Genomic DNA, 17,511 nt, shown 5'->3' on the forward strand with positions numbered 1-17,511 from the left:
CCTGAAACAAAACACAATTATGCAGGGCTCTTATGGAGACAATCCCATAACTGGAGAATGATTGTAGTGGCATATAACTGGCTAGTGGAATAGATAATTGTAGGTACAGTTAATTTGGAATTCCCAAATCAAATCATTAGATAACTGGCAGAGTCCATGGGCAGGACTGTAGAATCTGAAATAAGGCATGGCGTGGTCAGAATTATATACAGACCCATAAGGCATTCAACCATGTTTTCCAAACATCACGGTCCTTCTTCCTGGCTTCAGTTTTTTTTTTTCCGCTGAGAAGCCACTTTTAATTCAGGGGGACAATCGGAGCCATTCCAGCGCAGGCTGGGGTTACTGTTGGGCTAATCTTGCACATTTGCCATCAAGGGAAGCAAAAGGGACCTACTGTTGAAAGGCGCTCTTGATGGGTCTCAGATTTCTCCATGTCTTGGGAACAGAGGTACTGTCTGACTTTCTGGACTATTTTTTTTTTTTAAAGAATATTTGATAACAAACAGCTTTAGAAAACTGACTGCATAGTGTCTTCCTCCTAGGCAAAGGGAAGGTATGCTTATATCCATTATGAATCCAGGTTCCCTAAGCTTAGGATTTTACTCCTGTAACACAATCTACTGAGTATTGCAAGTGTCATTTGGCCCTTTTTGCATCACATTGTGGGAATAGGGACTTATGAAGCTGGCAGAAGAAAATGATGATACTCTAGTTAGAGATAAAGCTGACTCCAACCCAAAAGTTTCATATCTTCTGCCCTCATCTTTGAAGCTGTGGCAAACTAACATAGTAGTCTACACCTCGGGTAGAGACCTTAGACCCTCTGCAAATCCTGCCACCTTTAGGACCATCCCTAGGATATACAGAGCACTGGGCAAAAGTTTCTTTGTGAAGGATTTCTGTCTATATGACTAATTTGAGTCACCAAAATCAGTATGTCACATCACACCAGAGGTCCAGCTCCAAATGATCCAGCTAAAGAAATGCCACACTGGTCAGCAGGAATGGTCAGCTCCCAGGCCACATTCTTGGAATTACCTACATTCCAGGCCCTAGGATAACCCCATGACATGCTTCATCCCGGAGATTATTATGGCCCCTAGTGACCCAACATATAGGATGAGAGAGTGCCTCAAAGGAGAGAAATGGGGGCCTGTACCCCTGCTGGTACCAGCCTGGGTTCAGGGTTCCTGACTTGGATGGGTTACTATTGGCCCAACCACCAAAAAGGGGCTTTAGAGAATTTTAAGGAAGAAACTCTAGAGAGCATGAGGATCCTGAAACTATTTTCTAACAGAGAGCCACTGCAGAGTTTTTGGGAATGACTCTCATACCAAGAACTTGACAAGTTACAAAATATCCCACATTGGAAAATCAGCCCCATAGCAAGAATGGTAGAATCAAAGGAGGACCAAATATAGAGTCAGAAAAACTCAGCTGGAGTACAGTTTTACTACTGACTTGAGTGTGTCTTGTAAACTCATTTAGATTTTCTGAACCTTAGGCTTTCCATCTTTAAAATGGAATTATAATAATAATTGTAAGGCTAACCTTGCAGAATGATTGCGAAGGTGAAAGAGGTAAACAGACGTGAAACTGCCTGGTACACTGCTCTACACAGGTATTTAGTGGTTGTTATTCTTCTTCTTCCCATTTCCCTTAGCCTCCTATTTCATGAGGGATAAGAATAAAATGGGTAATTGTATGCATAATGTTATTTCAGGATGTTTTAAATGCCAATTCACCCTTCCTGCAATCACCAATGGTGGAAGATATATAGGTGGTACTGTGTGAATGTTCTGCTGTGTTGCCATCTCTGATTGATTTCAAGCTTACCATCTGGGTGGGAAGGAGGCTCACCATCAGGGTGGAGAAGGGAGGTGGGGAAAACATTATGAAGAATTAGGTTCCTCTGCTCCTTTAGGCCATGATTAGTGCATCCTAGTGTGTCTGAGGTTTTAAGACCTGAAAATTTTAGAACTTTTTCTGGACATATTTTTTTCATACAGATGAATAAGATTTATTTTTTTACAAAGGAGGAGGGAATTGATCATCCTTGGCTGCTATTTTGAGTACACAGAAATGAAACTGAGTTCTGTACTTGTTTAAAATGAAGACATGTCAAGGATGTCCTTTGCACTGTCATCTCAAAATACAATTTGTATTCAAAGTGAGTAGATATTACCCAAATTCCTATAGCTGGTGCTTGTAGGCTAGGCTGGCCCAAAGCAATCCAGTGAATTATAGCTTCTTGTTTGTTGTTCTCTGCCACCTCTTTATCTGTTTCCCCCTTTGAAGTTTTTTTTTTTTTCCAGCCATGTCCTTGCAAATACTGAGTGAGGAAAACTAAACATGACAGTGATTTTTACTATATTCTACAGAATATAAAGAATCAAAGCAGCCCTGACTGGGTAGCTTGGTTGGTTAACATGCCATCCCCATATAATAAGGTTGCAGGTTTGATCCCCAGTCAGAGCATATATTAATACAAGAATCAGCCGATGAGTGCATAAGTGGAATAAAAATGATGGATCTCTTTCTCTTTCTTGCTCTCGCTCTCTGTCTATTTCCTCCCTCCATCTTCCTCTCTCTCTCAAATCAATAAATAAAAACTTTTAAAAAGAACCATAACAGAGGAGTCTCATTGTATGTTTACATATGATAGAAAAATATATGGCAAGATATGCACCCAGTGTTAAGCAACTGTGATAAAATATATCACAAATCTGCTTCTACCTGGCTTCTATATTTCCCATAGGTGACTGTGCTGAATGAGAAATGTGAGAAAAATAATCACTGAATGTAGGGTGGGAGAGAGGAGTAATACCTAGCATTGGAGTTGGAGAAAAAAATAGCAAGGTTCTAAGACTGCATAAACTCTGCTACAAAAACACACACATGTAAATATGATTATAAAGGTATGTTTTGAGAAAGTTCAAAGAAAATAAGGCCCAGAAAATGGAGAAAAGGAAATTCATACCTCAAATTTCAACAAGGCAAAAAAGATAAAGCCTAGAAATGCTTCTATCGCCAGAAGGCTTAACTTCATGTTTGGAAATATGTTAGAAAGAATCATAAGTTGGTAAGCAGTTCAGAATGAAGAAAGTCAATAGGAGTTAGGCGGGGTTGTTGAGAACAACCAGAGAATCCTCATTTCCTTTTTAAATACCATTAAGTGAAAGCTGAACATATAATGAGTCTTCAATTCATCAAGATATTTAGCAAAGACTCTCATGATATTATTTTAGACAAGCCTGAGAATCCTGAAATCATTGACAGTCTAGAATCTAGACTCTGGATGGATATAGTCATATTTGGATGTGCCACTCTATCTAAAAAACATGGATAAATAGAAATTTGCCACCTAATTCTCTAATCTCCTTTCATCTAAAATTCCTAATTCATCCCCCATATTATCACCTTAATTATCTTTCTAAATCAAAGATCTGACCATTGGCTATGTTTAAATATCTTAACATGATGTGTAAGGCCCTTTAGCTTTGATTCCCTTGTCTCAATGCTTGACTCAATAGTCAATACATGACATTGTAGGTCTCATATGACCCTAGTTGAAACTATGCTATGGAATAAAGGAAATAGAAAGAATAAAAAGGAATGCAATCCATATGTTAAAAAAAAAAAATGAAAGCTTGGTAATAAAAAAAAAAATTGCAGGGAACTGGGGGTATTAATGCAGGATTTCTACATACAACAGCAAGTTCATTAATGCAAAAGAATAAGCAACCATGGAAGACAGGACTAGAGTCCATGTGCCTGCCGGTGTTCCAGAAGGTAGTTTTTGGACCACATAATATAAAGAATGTTCGCACATATTAGACTTGCTAAATAACAACAACAACAACAACGACAAAATATTTTCTTAAAAGTCAGAAAGCTTAAGAGTTCACCAGGAGGCTTTATAGATATCTTTTGGGACTTCCTAAATGTGATTCCACATTCTGGCCTGCAGGGAGGATGAGATTACATTTTAAAATTCCTATAATTCTGATGGACAGATTCTTATAATTCTGATGGGCTCCAGCTGTGCCCACAGCTGGCCCTAAGTGGCCATGCAGCAGGCACCCATCCCAAAAACCACTCAGGGGGAAAAAAATATTTCTACTCCAGTTTCAAAAGCCGTTCAACTGAGAGAGGCAGCAACTGTCTCTGGCCCTTTAACAGTTAACTCAAAAGAGTTAGCCTATACTCAACAAACAGAGGAAACAGTGAGTATTTAAGATGTCATATGACACTTTGCTACAGTTTATAAAGAGGGCTCTGGATCTGTTAAGTGGGAGGATAATCTTTTGCCAAAACATTCTGTGGAATGCCAAGATTGCAAACAGTATGTCAAGATTTAATGGACGGCTATTCATTAGGCAGTATTAACTAATTCTGGCACACATTCTGTTAGGTCTTTCGGCTTGTAGGAAAACAGCACACCACCTTTGGCATCATACTTAGCTCCCTTTCCATTTACGAACTTTTCTCATTTCTCAGAAACAATCTACAGAGAATAGAATTAGTCATAAAAAAAAATCCATCCTGACTCTAAAGGCCAAAAGAATAAAATAAGATAATGTATACAAAATGGCTCTGAAATGTTAAAGCATCAAACAGAGGCGAAATAGGACCCTTTCTTTATCTCTATTACCATGGTCACTATTGAAACATCTGAATGAGAGAGATAGGATTCCACTTGTACATCTCCAGTGGAGCCTCAAAGATCTGTTTGTCAAGTTCTCCTCAAGCAAGAATCCAAATAGACCAGCTGGGGCAGGAAAAAATTCTCTTCTTCCCATAGAAAATTCTTGCTGTTGTCTCATTACCTCTTTAAACCACCAATTAAAGCCAGTTTCCTCGGCAGAAATGGAGGACAGCAAGCCGTTTTCCTCTACATCACAACATTTTCTCATAACCCCCACCCTGTGGGCACAGCCACTTCCTCTCCAAGGACTGCATTTTGTCTAAAGGAGGACTGTAATGAGCCTAAACTGGTTTGGCTTAATAGATAGAGTGTAGGCCTACGGACTGAAAGGTCCTGGGTTCAATTCCCTTCAAGGGCATGTACCTTGGTTGCGGGTACATCCCCAGTAGGGGGTGTGCAAGAGGCAGCTGATCGATGTATCTCTCTCATCGATGTTTCTAACTCTCTATCCTTCTCTCTCTTCCTCTCTGTAAAAAAAAAAAAAAAAAAAAAAAAAAAAAAAAATCAATTATATATATATATAAAAGCAGGACTGTAATAAGCTCTGTGCATGGTTTCTCACTAGAAGATACAGCAAACCTACGGGATTGCTGACACTCTCCAGATTTCACAAATGAGAGCCTGAAGTTCAGAGATATTAAGCAACTCACCCAAGGATATATCATAAAAACTGGTGGTGTAAGGATTAGAATCCAGGTATATGACTCAGAAGTCCACATGCAGAAGAAATAAAATACCAAATAATTAAAATAACAAAGAAATAAGGAGAGGTCTTCTGCCAAACTAGAAAAGGCAAAATCAGGAAATAACCAACACCCAAAATTGGCACAGAAATAAACTCTTCAGTATGGAATCAATACCCACCCTTCCCTCATTTACAAAACCGTGTCTAGGGGAGACCTGACAAATGGCAGCGGCTTCCAACCCCGCCACATGGGTTCTCTGGATGAACATAGGCATCAGGGTGGTCAGTTTGTGGGGTTGAGATTTTAAAACCCATACACATGACTACAAACGTGTTTCTTACATTTACAAAAACACAAAGTGGATATACGAACAAGTCATAATTATGCCACAATTTCAGTTTCCATTAATTGTTTTCAATCAGCTAAAATATTTTTAGAGCAAAATAAATGAATGGAAGAATCTGGAGAAAAACAACTTGCTAAATTTTCAACAACCACTTGTCTTCTCTCTTAGAAACACTTAATAGACAGCATGAGTTAATTCTAGCCATAATTGCTAACCTTTATTGGGCATGTATAATGTGTCAGTTGCCATGATAAGTGCTTTACTGTCATTATTTCATTTAATATAATATAAACACTGTATTAACAAATATATGATATAAACTTATGACAAAAATGACTGATTTAAAAGTTAACATGATGAACCTGTATGATTCTATAAATTCTCTGATATACAACACAAAATATACATTTAAAAAAGTGTCCACTTATTTGCATAAAGTAAAAACTTATTTTACTCTCTTGGCACCATATCTTTAAATTAATTGGCATGGGTACATTTACACAATGGAATATTGCTTGGCTGAAAAAGAAAAAAAAAAAAAAGGAAATCTTACCTTTTGTGACAGCATGGATAAACCTGCACAACATTATGCTAAGTGAAATAATCCAGTCAGAGAAAGACAGGTATCATATTACTTCACTCATATATGGAATCTAGTGAAGTAACATGCAGAATAGTGACAGACTCAGAGAACAGGCTGACAGCTGTCTGGGCAATGGTGGTGGTAGTGGGGGAAGGTTGGCTAAAAGGGGTAGAAGGATTGAACACAAAAAACAAAGAGAAAAAAACTTATGGACACAAAAAACCACATGGTGATTGCTGTGGGGGAGGGGAAAGGAGAGGAGGTGGAAAGAGGTATAACAGATGATAAATGGTGATGGAAGGAGACTTGACTTGGGGTGGTGAACACACAATAAAATATACAGATGATGTATTATAGAATTATATATCTGAAACCTGTACAATTTTGTTAACCAGTGTCACCCTAATAAATTCAATAAAAGGGAAAATATATTGGGGAAAATTAATTGACATAAACAAATTTTCTTTGAACTGTCAATAGTAAAGTGAAAGGGAGTGGGACCAGGTATATCCAATAATTCATTTCCTTCTGTTTTCCTAGTGAATAATCAATCTGCACTAATATAAATTATATTCTGAGGTTAACCATGCTCCATTTTCATCTGGCTAGTGTCACCTTCAAATAAAGTAACCTCAGTTAAATTTTAACATAATGGATTTAAGTTTATGGGTGTGATGGTCAGTTTTATGTGTCCACTTGGCTAGCTCCTAGTCCTCAGTTACACAATAAACCACTAATCTAGGGTTGCTGTAAAGGTATTTTTTTAGATGTGATTAACATCTACAATCAGTTGATTTTTAATCCAATCAGCTGAAAGGCTTTAAGAACAGACGTGAGGTTTCCTGGAGGAAGAATTCCATATGTGGACTGCTCATGCAATCCTGGGAGCTAGAAACTTGGGCACCATCTTGAATCTTCCCTTCCCCTCATCCCTGGATTTTAATTCATCAACACTCCCTTTCCACTCATATTCACCCCAAATGCCACTAACCTCTTTCAGACCTCCATTAAACCTTACAAAAGTGCTTACTGTCCTAACCAGTTCAATTACTTCTAGTCTATCTCCACTCCACACTTCATTCAACACACTCTCTATAAATCAGCCCACCCCTTGTCAAAATCCGATTTTAACACCTCAGATTGCCTCAAGGAAAAAGGGTGCATCTTACCATTTCTGTACACCCAAGGGCTTAGCAAAATATCAAACTGAGAGTAAATGCTGGGTAAGCGGCAGTAAATCCTCTGGGGCATGAGAAACTAGATTCTTCTTAGCTGGGCAGAGTCTTTCTGAGTGTGAGAACTATGGGAAAAGTCACTAGGAGTCCTGCATTGCACTGGGATCATATGGTCTTTACATTTGCTTTAAACAGCTCTAGTGAGGTATAACTCCTATATAAAAATACTACATATATTTAGTGCACAATTTGATGACTTTGGATATAATGTTAACACCTATGATACCATCACTACAATCAAGGTGACGGACATATTCACCACCTCCCAGAATTTCTCTTTGTCCCTTTGTGGGAGTTCTTTTGTCCTTTTTTTGGGGGGGTGGGATGGGGGGATCACCAAAGTGCTTAAATTTGGAAAGTCAGTGAACTCTATGGAGCCTTTCCCTAGAGTGTAGGGGGGGGGGCATTTCCCCATAATTTCTGGGATTTCCTGAGCTTCCTAAAACCTATCCATCCATCCATGGACCTCCCCCCCCCCCCTCCCCGGCCCCTTTATGGTCCATGGGCCTCAAATTAATGATTCCAGAATAGAACCAAATATCACTGGTTCAAATTTGATTTTAATTCTCTCTGGTTTGGGTCTCAGCTTCATTTCCCTTGTTTGCATCTTTTTTCCACCCATTGCTATTGAGCATCTGTATAATCCAGGAAGACTGGCTATAGTACTCGCTGAAAGATGATTCCATGTAAAGGAATATTTAGTTCTCAGGAAGGAAAATATTTCCAGGGACACTGTTGTTCTGTTGTCAGTCACAATACACTGGGTTGCAGGTATGTGATACAACAATGCGTTCTACTAAAATAGCTACCCTTTTACCTCTGAGGCCCTGTGTTTGCCTTTCAAGCTAGCTGTAAAGATGGGGAAAGAGAAAAACCAGGGAAATGTAACTTAAGCTCAATCACAAAGCAATTTATGGCAAAGCTTAAAAGAAGACCATACCCCCTGACATCCAATTCAAGACACAGCCACCTGCCTGGCATCTACCATGAGAAGTTTTTACATTAGGCTTATCCAAGCCCGTGTGTGAAGTCACCCTGAAAATAAATCTTCACAGCTCCAAGAGCCAAGATGCTAACAAATGGGAAAAGAGTGTCCATGGATATCAGAGACAAAATGCAACTAAAGCTGAAAAGAGAAGACACAAGAGAACTAGCAGAACCAGCATAACTGCACACAGGAAACAGCATTTCAGACGTGGAGATGAGGAGTGAATGCCACAGAAGGCAACGGCGAGCTATGTCATGACATTTCAGGACATTATATTTAGGCACCAGAGTCTGAGTTAAATGCTTTTATTCCAAAATCATTTTCGTGGAGAATCCACAAAATCTAATAAGAGAAAGGGAATGAGAAGCTTAGAAGGCTTCTGTCTGCCTGTCAATCAATCACAAAAGCAATTATGTAGGAACTATTTCCATAAGGTAGCTGTGCTAGGCACTGTACAGCCTCAACTGCTCATTAAAGCACTTGTCACAGGGTCCTCATTCCTTGCATAGTTGGCCAGAGCTGTGTCAAACACCCCTACTTTTTTTTGTCCCAATTAAGAATTTTGAGGGGAAAGAGAAAACTACTTTACCATTCAAAGCAAAGTATTATAATGTAATCGAGAGCAATGGAAAAACCCAAAGATATCTCCCTTGCTTTCAAACAACAGAGCCTAAGACTTCAGGCTCTCCATCTCAGAAACCATGTTCCTAAGCATTTTCTATGCAAATGGATCACAGCATTTCTTTTACTGCACTGAAAGCGAGTGTCGCCTGTTGAAATGAAATCTTCAGGAGGGCAAGTTCACGTCTTTTTAATCCTCAGAGCTGGTGCAGGGCCTCACTTGTGAACCACAAATAATAACCATCTGAGCCCTTTTCTTAGCTGGGAGATATAAACTACCCATTTCGCTCTCTAGCATCCAGTCCCTTTGAAGGAGCCATGGTTGAGGACAGACTGCAGAAAGGTGCAATTATAACAAGCTACAGTGATCCTGAATACTGCTGCACTCAGGTTTTTAAAAAATATATCTTATTAATAATTTAAAAAATATATTTTCATTGATCTCAGAGAGGAAGGGAGAGGGAGAGATAGAAACATAAATGATAGAGAGAATCACTTATTGGCTGCCTCCTGCATGCCCCCTACTGGGGATCAAGCCCACAATCCAGGCATGTGCCTTGATCAGGAATTGAACTATGATCTCCTGGTCGACACTCAACCACTAATCCAAACGGCTGGGCAGTACCACGTTCTTTCAAAAGAAGCTCAAACAGTAAGGTATAGTATTTTGACTTAAGTAGTGCTTTTAAAAATTTTGCAACTAGTACATTTTTCTCATTTCTAAAGTGGTCATTTCAATGAGTTCCTGACCATCTCACCTCAGTAAGTTCCCCTCTGTAATCTCCATTTTAATTCCCTCATGTTGCCTGGCTTGCACTTATGTTACTATTTTCTGTTTACCTTTCTATTGTTGTTGGACTTCACCAAGGCAAAGCGGCTTTAGAGGGCAGAGAATGTATGAGGGCAAAGAATGAATATACACTTGCATCTATGGGTCTAATGCAGTGCCTGACACACAGTACCTACTTAATATATATTTGTTGAATGGAATAAATAAAAGTACTTGAGACTGTATTTCTCAAGTAATTTACTAGAAAGCAACTTGACGAGAAGCTCGAGAGGAAAAGGAAGATCGATCGCTGGCCAAGTAATTTTGAGCAATGTTTAATCTTATCTTCCCCCTGAAATATAGGTATATCCAAGGGTCTGAGAACTCTTGCAAAAAGGAAACCATTAAATATTATTTAACTCAGCATTTCTCAGATTAATAGGACAGTAAACACTTTTTAAAGGTAAATATTGAATAACATCCTGTGGAATGTGTTCCAAAAACACATTTTGGGAAACGTTGATTTAAGAGCTAAAAAAACACTCTGGGCCACTAGGCCCAGGGATAATGGCGTTTATTTTTCTGTATTTATAAGGCTGAAGCCAGCTTCTCTGATCTCTCCAGAAAAGAACATAAGCCTTTTCTCACTACATACCCTCATGGACAACTGCTCCTGCATACCACTTTCCCACCCCCAAATGCGAGTTCTCAATTCCTTTCAAATAACTCCAGTCACCATGTACCATTAAATGCTCTCAAAAGCATTGGACTTGCTTAAAACAGAAGCCTCCAGGCAACTGGTTTAAAATCCAAATCAGTACGATAGGCCTAGGATTAACTTGACTTTTTTCCCCTCACTTAAATTTAGTTATTAGCTAGCATCTCTATTTTGAACCAAAAATATTTGTTTTACAAAAGCATACCCACAGCCTTTCTTGAAATTGGTTACCCTTAACCGAGGCACCAAGACATTCAGGCAGGTGGTATCTTTTACCATAGTTTTGAGGTGTGATACCAATAATTTGTTACCAGCAATTGTTAACAAGTACAGAAGTTGTAAGTGACTTGCTTAATAAAAAACAAACATATCAGTGCTGTTTTAACATCAGTCCTGTAATATTATCCCTCTCACTCCAATTCCAAATATGATTACTTAAATGTGAGAGGAAAGGAAGGAAGCTAGCTCATCTTGAAATCGTATGTCCATGATATGTGACCATTTTTGACATTCCATTAGAAGTTGGAGTTATTGTTTATTCCCGAGCAGAGAAGGATGGAAAGGAGGGAAGGAGGGAGAGGACCGTCACAGTCTGCGAAGGCCTCTGACTCTGGGTCACTGAGCATGCCATCCCCCTTGTCGATGGTAACGGTAAACAACTGACAGGGAAGTGAGCCGAATGGCTCTTCTAACCCAAGCTTCCATTTAGGGAAAACTGTATTTTTTCACATTATTTTTAAGATTCCAACAACTGCACAGAGCAAAGCTAACCTACATGGTGCCTAATGAAACTGTTTACAGTTTTGAACGCGTACGGCTCTGAACAGATTCCAAAGAATTGTCAGTTCCATGTGAACAGAGCTGCATTAAATAAGCTGCCCTGTTCTAGCCAGGAAGCTATATAGAGCTGTTCTCTAAGTCGGAAATATAATACATGCTGCGTTCACACACGTTTCAAAAGCTGTGCTTGGTTTAGAACAGCTTGCACTGAGGTCCCCAAAGTGAAAGTCATCGACCCCGGTGGGCCAAAGGTGAATGTGTAACAGACATTTAGCGGGTCACACGGAAAGTTTGGAATGGAGGAAGTGTGAAATGGACGGAAGGGTCATGTCATCTCTAACTGTTGGCCCAGCGTTCTTTTTAAACATTTCACTTTTTTTTTTTTTTCAAGTGCATTTTGATAAAGGGCCAGAGCTGTTATGGCACTTCCAAGGTGAAAATGAAAAAAATTCTGATAAAGCTCACAGCCTTGAGGAAAATTCCAAGTGGTTCATTGCCTTAATTTTCTCTCATTTCACCACCCACTGTCAGCCAGGGCTGGAGGACAGACTCTACCTTCAGCTCGGCAGGCCAGATTCGACTCTCACTAGAGACCCTCACTGGTGACTTGAGTATTTCGCTTCTTATTTATCTGTGTAGCCCTCTACTTAATAAACTCGAGATCTGCAAAGCACATTCCACGGAGGAAGTCTGCACAAAGCTGATGGGATGTGTGGATGTGCACACATTAGACAAAGAGGAAAGTTACTCCCTGCATGCAATGAGCCAAATTATCCCAATTCCTTTGTAGAGAAGTGTTTTTCCCCTTCTTCTTTCTTTTTTTCTGTATAAATAATATCTAGCTGAGATCTCAGGTCCTTGGTTTTTCAGTAGGACCCCACAGGTGTGGGAAAGGGCCACATGCCAATGGCCAGGGCATAGCTTACAAGATCTCTGCCCCTCCTTATAAACATTTGTTTTCAAGCTCAAGGTGCCTTGTCATTGCCCTGATTTCAGAGTTGGGCCTCATAAAGCCAGCAATGGTAAGACCAAAATAATGTCATTTAGTGTCTGGGGGGGAGAGGGGTTAACAAAAGGATTAGAGGCAGGCAGGCCAGGGATATTAAATGAGTCCATGACTAACAGGGTGTGACAGAAAGGGTTTTATTCTTTTCAACAAAACAATTCCCTAGGGCTGGGACCATTACTCCACTGTGCCTTTATCACCTTGGAATTTTTATGGTTATTTTTGATGAATTCACATTTTTGTAAAGGCTTTTTTGAAATAATGCCAGTTTTCAATTTTAATTAAAGTCGTAAATAATCTTAATTCTGCCTTAAAAGGTTTATTGTTTCTTACATTTTTTTTTTATTATTATTGCTGCCAGGAAATATTTCAAATACCAAGCCCTGATGTGAGTTAGCAATTAGACTCTCTCCAAGGTCTAGTAACAACATTGTACCATGTAAATATTACACACCAGTATACCAGCACAAGGTTCGAACATGCGGATTGACTGATTTCAGGTTTATTAGCACTGTTTCTCCTGGGAGGGACATTTCCCCTTTTTATTGAGTGGAACAACTTTTTTCATTTTAATCTCCATAAATTAATCCATCATAGATCTATAAAGGATTTTTAAATCTTTATATTAAAAAGATAGGTTAGAATTCAGGGAATAAACACAGTAAACTTGTCACTAAAGACCAGGCAATGAAAGTCAGCCAAATCCTACTCAATCATCTGCACAAAACTGAGCGAACATCAAAAGCTAAATCATCAGAGACAAAAGTTATTTTACTTAAGAAAAGATTATGACAATACTAAAATACTTGACATTAGATTATAATACTGTTCCTTGTTAGCTAGATTGCCTGTTGAAGGTTTGTCTGCAAATTGTCTATAAATTTATAATATGTAATCATAAAGTCTGATTTTCTTTTTTAAAATAGTGCTCTGAGCATCTTTCACATAAACTACTCTTCCTTTATAGAGGCTGAAATGTACCATGTTTGAATAATAGAAACCATTAACACTTCCTGAAAATGTACATTATGTTTCCATACTCACTGTCACTACATATTGTAGCTTATTTGTCTCAATATGGGACTTCTATTCTGTCATATCCATGACAACTGTTACTATCTACGAAGGTGTTCTCCAATCTCAGGTCAGATTTGCCATTACAGTAAAACCTAATTATGACCTGGAGAATGATCATATTTAGAGGGAAAAACTCTCATCACAAGATTTTTGTTTGTTTTTAACAAACACAACTTATCACTTCAAGGTTATAAGATATACACAGACAAAGACAAAAACCATTAGGCTGTAGCCCTGATGAACGTTAATGGTATGCAACAATGATGTATTATTTTAACACTATTAACTTGGCTGGCGTTAAAGCATTCACCTGCAGACCTAGGATTCGATTCCTGAACAGGGCATCATAGCCCAGTTGCAGTTTTCCCTGCCCCAGCAGGGGCATGTATGGGAGGCAACCAGTCCATGGTTCTCTCTAACTCTCCTCTCCTTCTCCCTCCTCCATTCTCTTCAAAAATCAGTGGAAAAAATATATCCTTGGTGAGGATTAAAAAAAAAAAGAATATTAAAAATCTCCTTACAACTTTATTTATATTGTAATATTACTCATTTAGTTCCTTTGCTCTTTCAAAATAAAAGAACATATCTAATCCACACAAATGATCATCTATTATTGTTGATACTATTATATGTTGATAATAATCATCTATTATCAACTTACTGGGATTCTAATTAAAGAGACCTAACTATATTTATAGAGAAAAAAATGATTTCAACAATTGGCTTACTAGAGTGGGTTTGCTTACAATTAAGAATATCCTGAAGAGTTTTATGCTAATCAAAATAAACCAGTCAGAGGAAGATAAGTATACATGATCTCATTCATATGTGGAGTCTAATGAAAAAAATAAACTGATGAACAAAATAGATCCAAATACATAGACGCATGGAGCATACTGTTGACCCTCAGAGGGAAGGTGGGGAAGAGTGGGTGGATGGGAAGAGATCAACCAAAGAACTTCTATGCATATATGCATAACCCATGGACATAGATAATAGGGTAGTGAAGGCCTAGGGTGGGGGTTGGGGACAGACTAGAAGAAGTTAATGGGGTGAAGGGGAAGGGATTTATATAAGACTTTCAAAAATAAGGATTTAAAAATAATAATAATAATAATAATAATAATAATAATATCTATCACATCCTTTTAGTGGACATTTTTCTAACAGGGAAGAGGTCAAATTATTTCCATATATAAGCCCTCAACTAACTGGCTTTGTGCTAATACCTCTCAAGGAAGAGTAACAAAAAGACTACAGAGCATTTCCCAACATAAAAAGGTTATATCCCTAAAAACCATGAAAGAATACAAGACTCTAATTAGCTAGAATTCATGGTTACTTTAAAACCACAGCCAATAGGTTCAATCACTTGAAATAAGTTGAGTCTCAAACTTCCCTTAAGTTGGTTATGAAGGACCCTTAAATGAATCAGGTACCCACCTGAACACAAATGAAATATTCAAAAAACCACAGTCAAGTGAACATATTTTTGCCATAGTCAAAATATGTATATGGGTTGGTCCAAAAGTTTACAAACTCAATTATTAGGAAATTAGATGTCTGGTGCACGAAATTGTGCACAGGTGGTGTCACTTGGGGTAGCCTTTGGGCATAAGACTGAAACCCACAGTCCAACGCCACTGCAGCTCCTACCAGCCACTCCAGCTCAACGTGGCCCCACTGTGCTTGCCAGGGGCTTGTGCCCAAACAGTCCCAATTGGGAGGGGCTTGTACCACCACAGCAGTGCTCACCAGCAGTGAGCCCTGCACCAGGCGTCCTCCTGAGGGGAATGGCCTGCAGGATCCGGCTGAAATTGGCTCTCTGACATTACCCAAGGGATTCCAGATTGTGATTGCGAGAGGGTGCCCGCCAGGCCAAGGGACCCCACCAGGGACTGAAGAAGGACTGCAGGAGGGCTCCATGGCATGCCCAACCCATCTTGTTCAGTCCTGATCTGCTGGACCCCAGCAGGAAGCTAACCTACCAGTTGGAGTGTCTGCCCACTGGTGGTCAGTGCACAACATAGCAAGTGGTTGTGATTTAGTATATCATTAGCATATTACACTTTGATTTATTGCTGGACGACAGGACACTTAGTATATTAGGCTTTTATTATATAAGATGCCTTGTGAGGTGGTAAGCTCCTCATCTCTTGAGGCACTGAAGCACAGCACAGCCAACCACTTGCTGGAGGTCTTATGAGGTCAGGAGAACAAGTCAGGTGTGTTGGCTGGTTGATCTTTAGCATTGCTTCTAAACATAAAATACTATGATTTCTATAAGCTTTGAAAGATATATTGATCCCTCATTGATATCAAAGTAAATTTAGGCTCAATTCCTTTCTCATATTTTCATTCACTGTACCTATTAAGAAACATTTCTTTTAAATCCTCACCTGAAGATATTTTGTTTTCATTGATTTTTAGAAAGAGTGGAAGGGAGGAAGTAGGGGGAGAGAGAAGCATGGACGCAAGACAGACACATCTATTGGTTGCTTCCCATACATGCCCTGACTGAGGGTGGGGAACCTGCAATCCAGATACAGACCCTTGACTTCATAATCAAACCGAGATGGAGTCTTTGGTCTGATGTCTGATGCTCTAACCACAGAGCTAAATTGGCCAGGACAATAAATATTTTTTTCCCTAAGCTTAAAGGGAGGAATGCTTCTATTGTTACTCATCCTAGAGACTAACCTACCTTCTTCATTGGAGTTAAAATTATTTTAGTCCATCTATATTTTGTGAAAAAGCACTTATCTCCAGACAGGATTTCTGTTGTGTTATTTTTTCCAATTCAATATTCTTGTTATTTGGACTTAATTTCCATAAAAGCCTTTTATTATTTTCTAATTTAGGAGACTTACACTTAATTTTCTCTGATACCTATTCATATCAGGCTATATCAGCTATACATATCACAACCTTGCTATTACAGGCATCCTTCACAGATATTTCAGGTTTGGTTCCAGAACCCTGCAATAAAGCAAGCCACGGGTATTTTTTGGTTTCCCAATACATATAATAAGTATAGTCTTATAAGTGTGCAGTAGCATTATGTCTAAAAAAAACAATGTACATACTTTAATTTAAAAAATACTTTATTGCTAAAAAAAAAAAAAAATTGTAACCATCATTTGAGCCTTCAGGGAGTCAATCTTTTGGCTGGTGGATGGTCTTATGAAAAACAATACGTGGTAAGAGCAATAAACAGAACCCAATAAAATGAAGGATGCCTGTTATTTTATGGAAGACTTCTCTCTGCAAAGCGTCTAACACATATCAGACCCTGAAAAGTATACGAATTTCCAATGCCCTGCAGGAGCTCCCAGTATTCAAGAATTTAACTGCTTTTTCTGACTATGTAACTTCTTTTTAAAAATTACCTTTTTCCTCGCTTGTTGTTCTTTGGAAGAATGAGCCTTCACGTGCTTTCTTAGGGAACTTGGGTCTGTGTAGCGTTTGGTGCATCCTGGAATCTGACAAGCATATGGTTTCTAAATAAGAAAGACAGAAAGAAATGGCTATGGTTAAATCCTAAAAATAACTGGGGAAGGTCTACTTAAAGACTATTTATTAGCATGAGCGATTATCAACTGATATGAAATGTTTGGTAATAGGTGGACATTTTAATAAGAAAGGCCAGTAAGTTTGCATCAAGGCTGAAAGGAGAGTAAACTTTCAAGAAACAAAGAGATTGCCTATCCTTGATGATTTTTAAGAAATTGCCACAGAATGTACTTTTACAGGAATCTCTTGTGGCATTTTTTAAACATGTAAATTATTAGTAAACATATCTGGTCATACTTACAGTTACGTTCCCCTGAAAATAGTCATTGGGACTGTCAGAAACTAGGAAACACACATTCTTTAAGAGTTCAGGTATAAAGAAGCTGTAGAAAAGTCCAGAAAAGACTGGGAATGTTTCAGAAGAAACCTGATTCAGAAAAAGACAGAGAGAGAATTAAAAGGGAAAATTAGTAGAAAA

General features: G+C 38.7%; 1 protein-coding gene across 4 annotated transcripts in view; it reads right to left on the reverse strand.

Moving 5' to 3' along the window:
* Positions 1-17,511, reverse strand: part of GLIS3 (GLIS family zinc finger 3) — a 431,194-nt gene that overhangs the window by 81,304 nt on the left and 332,379 nt on the right. For all 4 annotated transcript variants that reach the window (XM_036433938.2, XM_036433937.2, XM_045580161.1 and 1 more), the window contains one exon: positions 16,910-17,020. In XM_036433938.2, the coding sequence (XP_036289831.1) occupies positions 16,910-17,020 (111 nt within the window). The remainder of the gene's footprint in view (positions 1-16,909; positions 17,021-17,511) is intronic.

This window comes from Pipistrellus kuhlii, unplaced genomic scaffold (assembly GCF_014108245.1).
Source record: "Pipistrellus kuhlii isolate mPipKuh1 unplaced genomic scaffold, mPipKuh1.p scaffold_m20_p_12, whole genome shotgun sequence".
NCBI lineage: Eukaryota > Metazoa > Chordata > Mammalia > Chiroptera > Vespertilionidae > Pipistrellus > Pipistrellus kuhlii.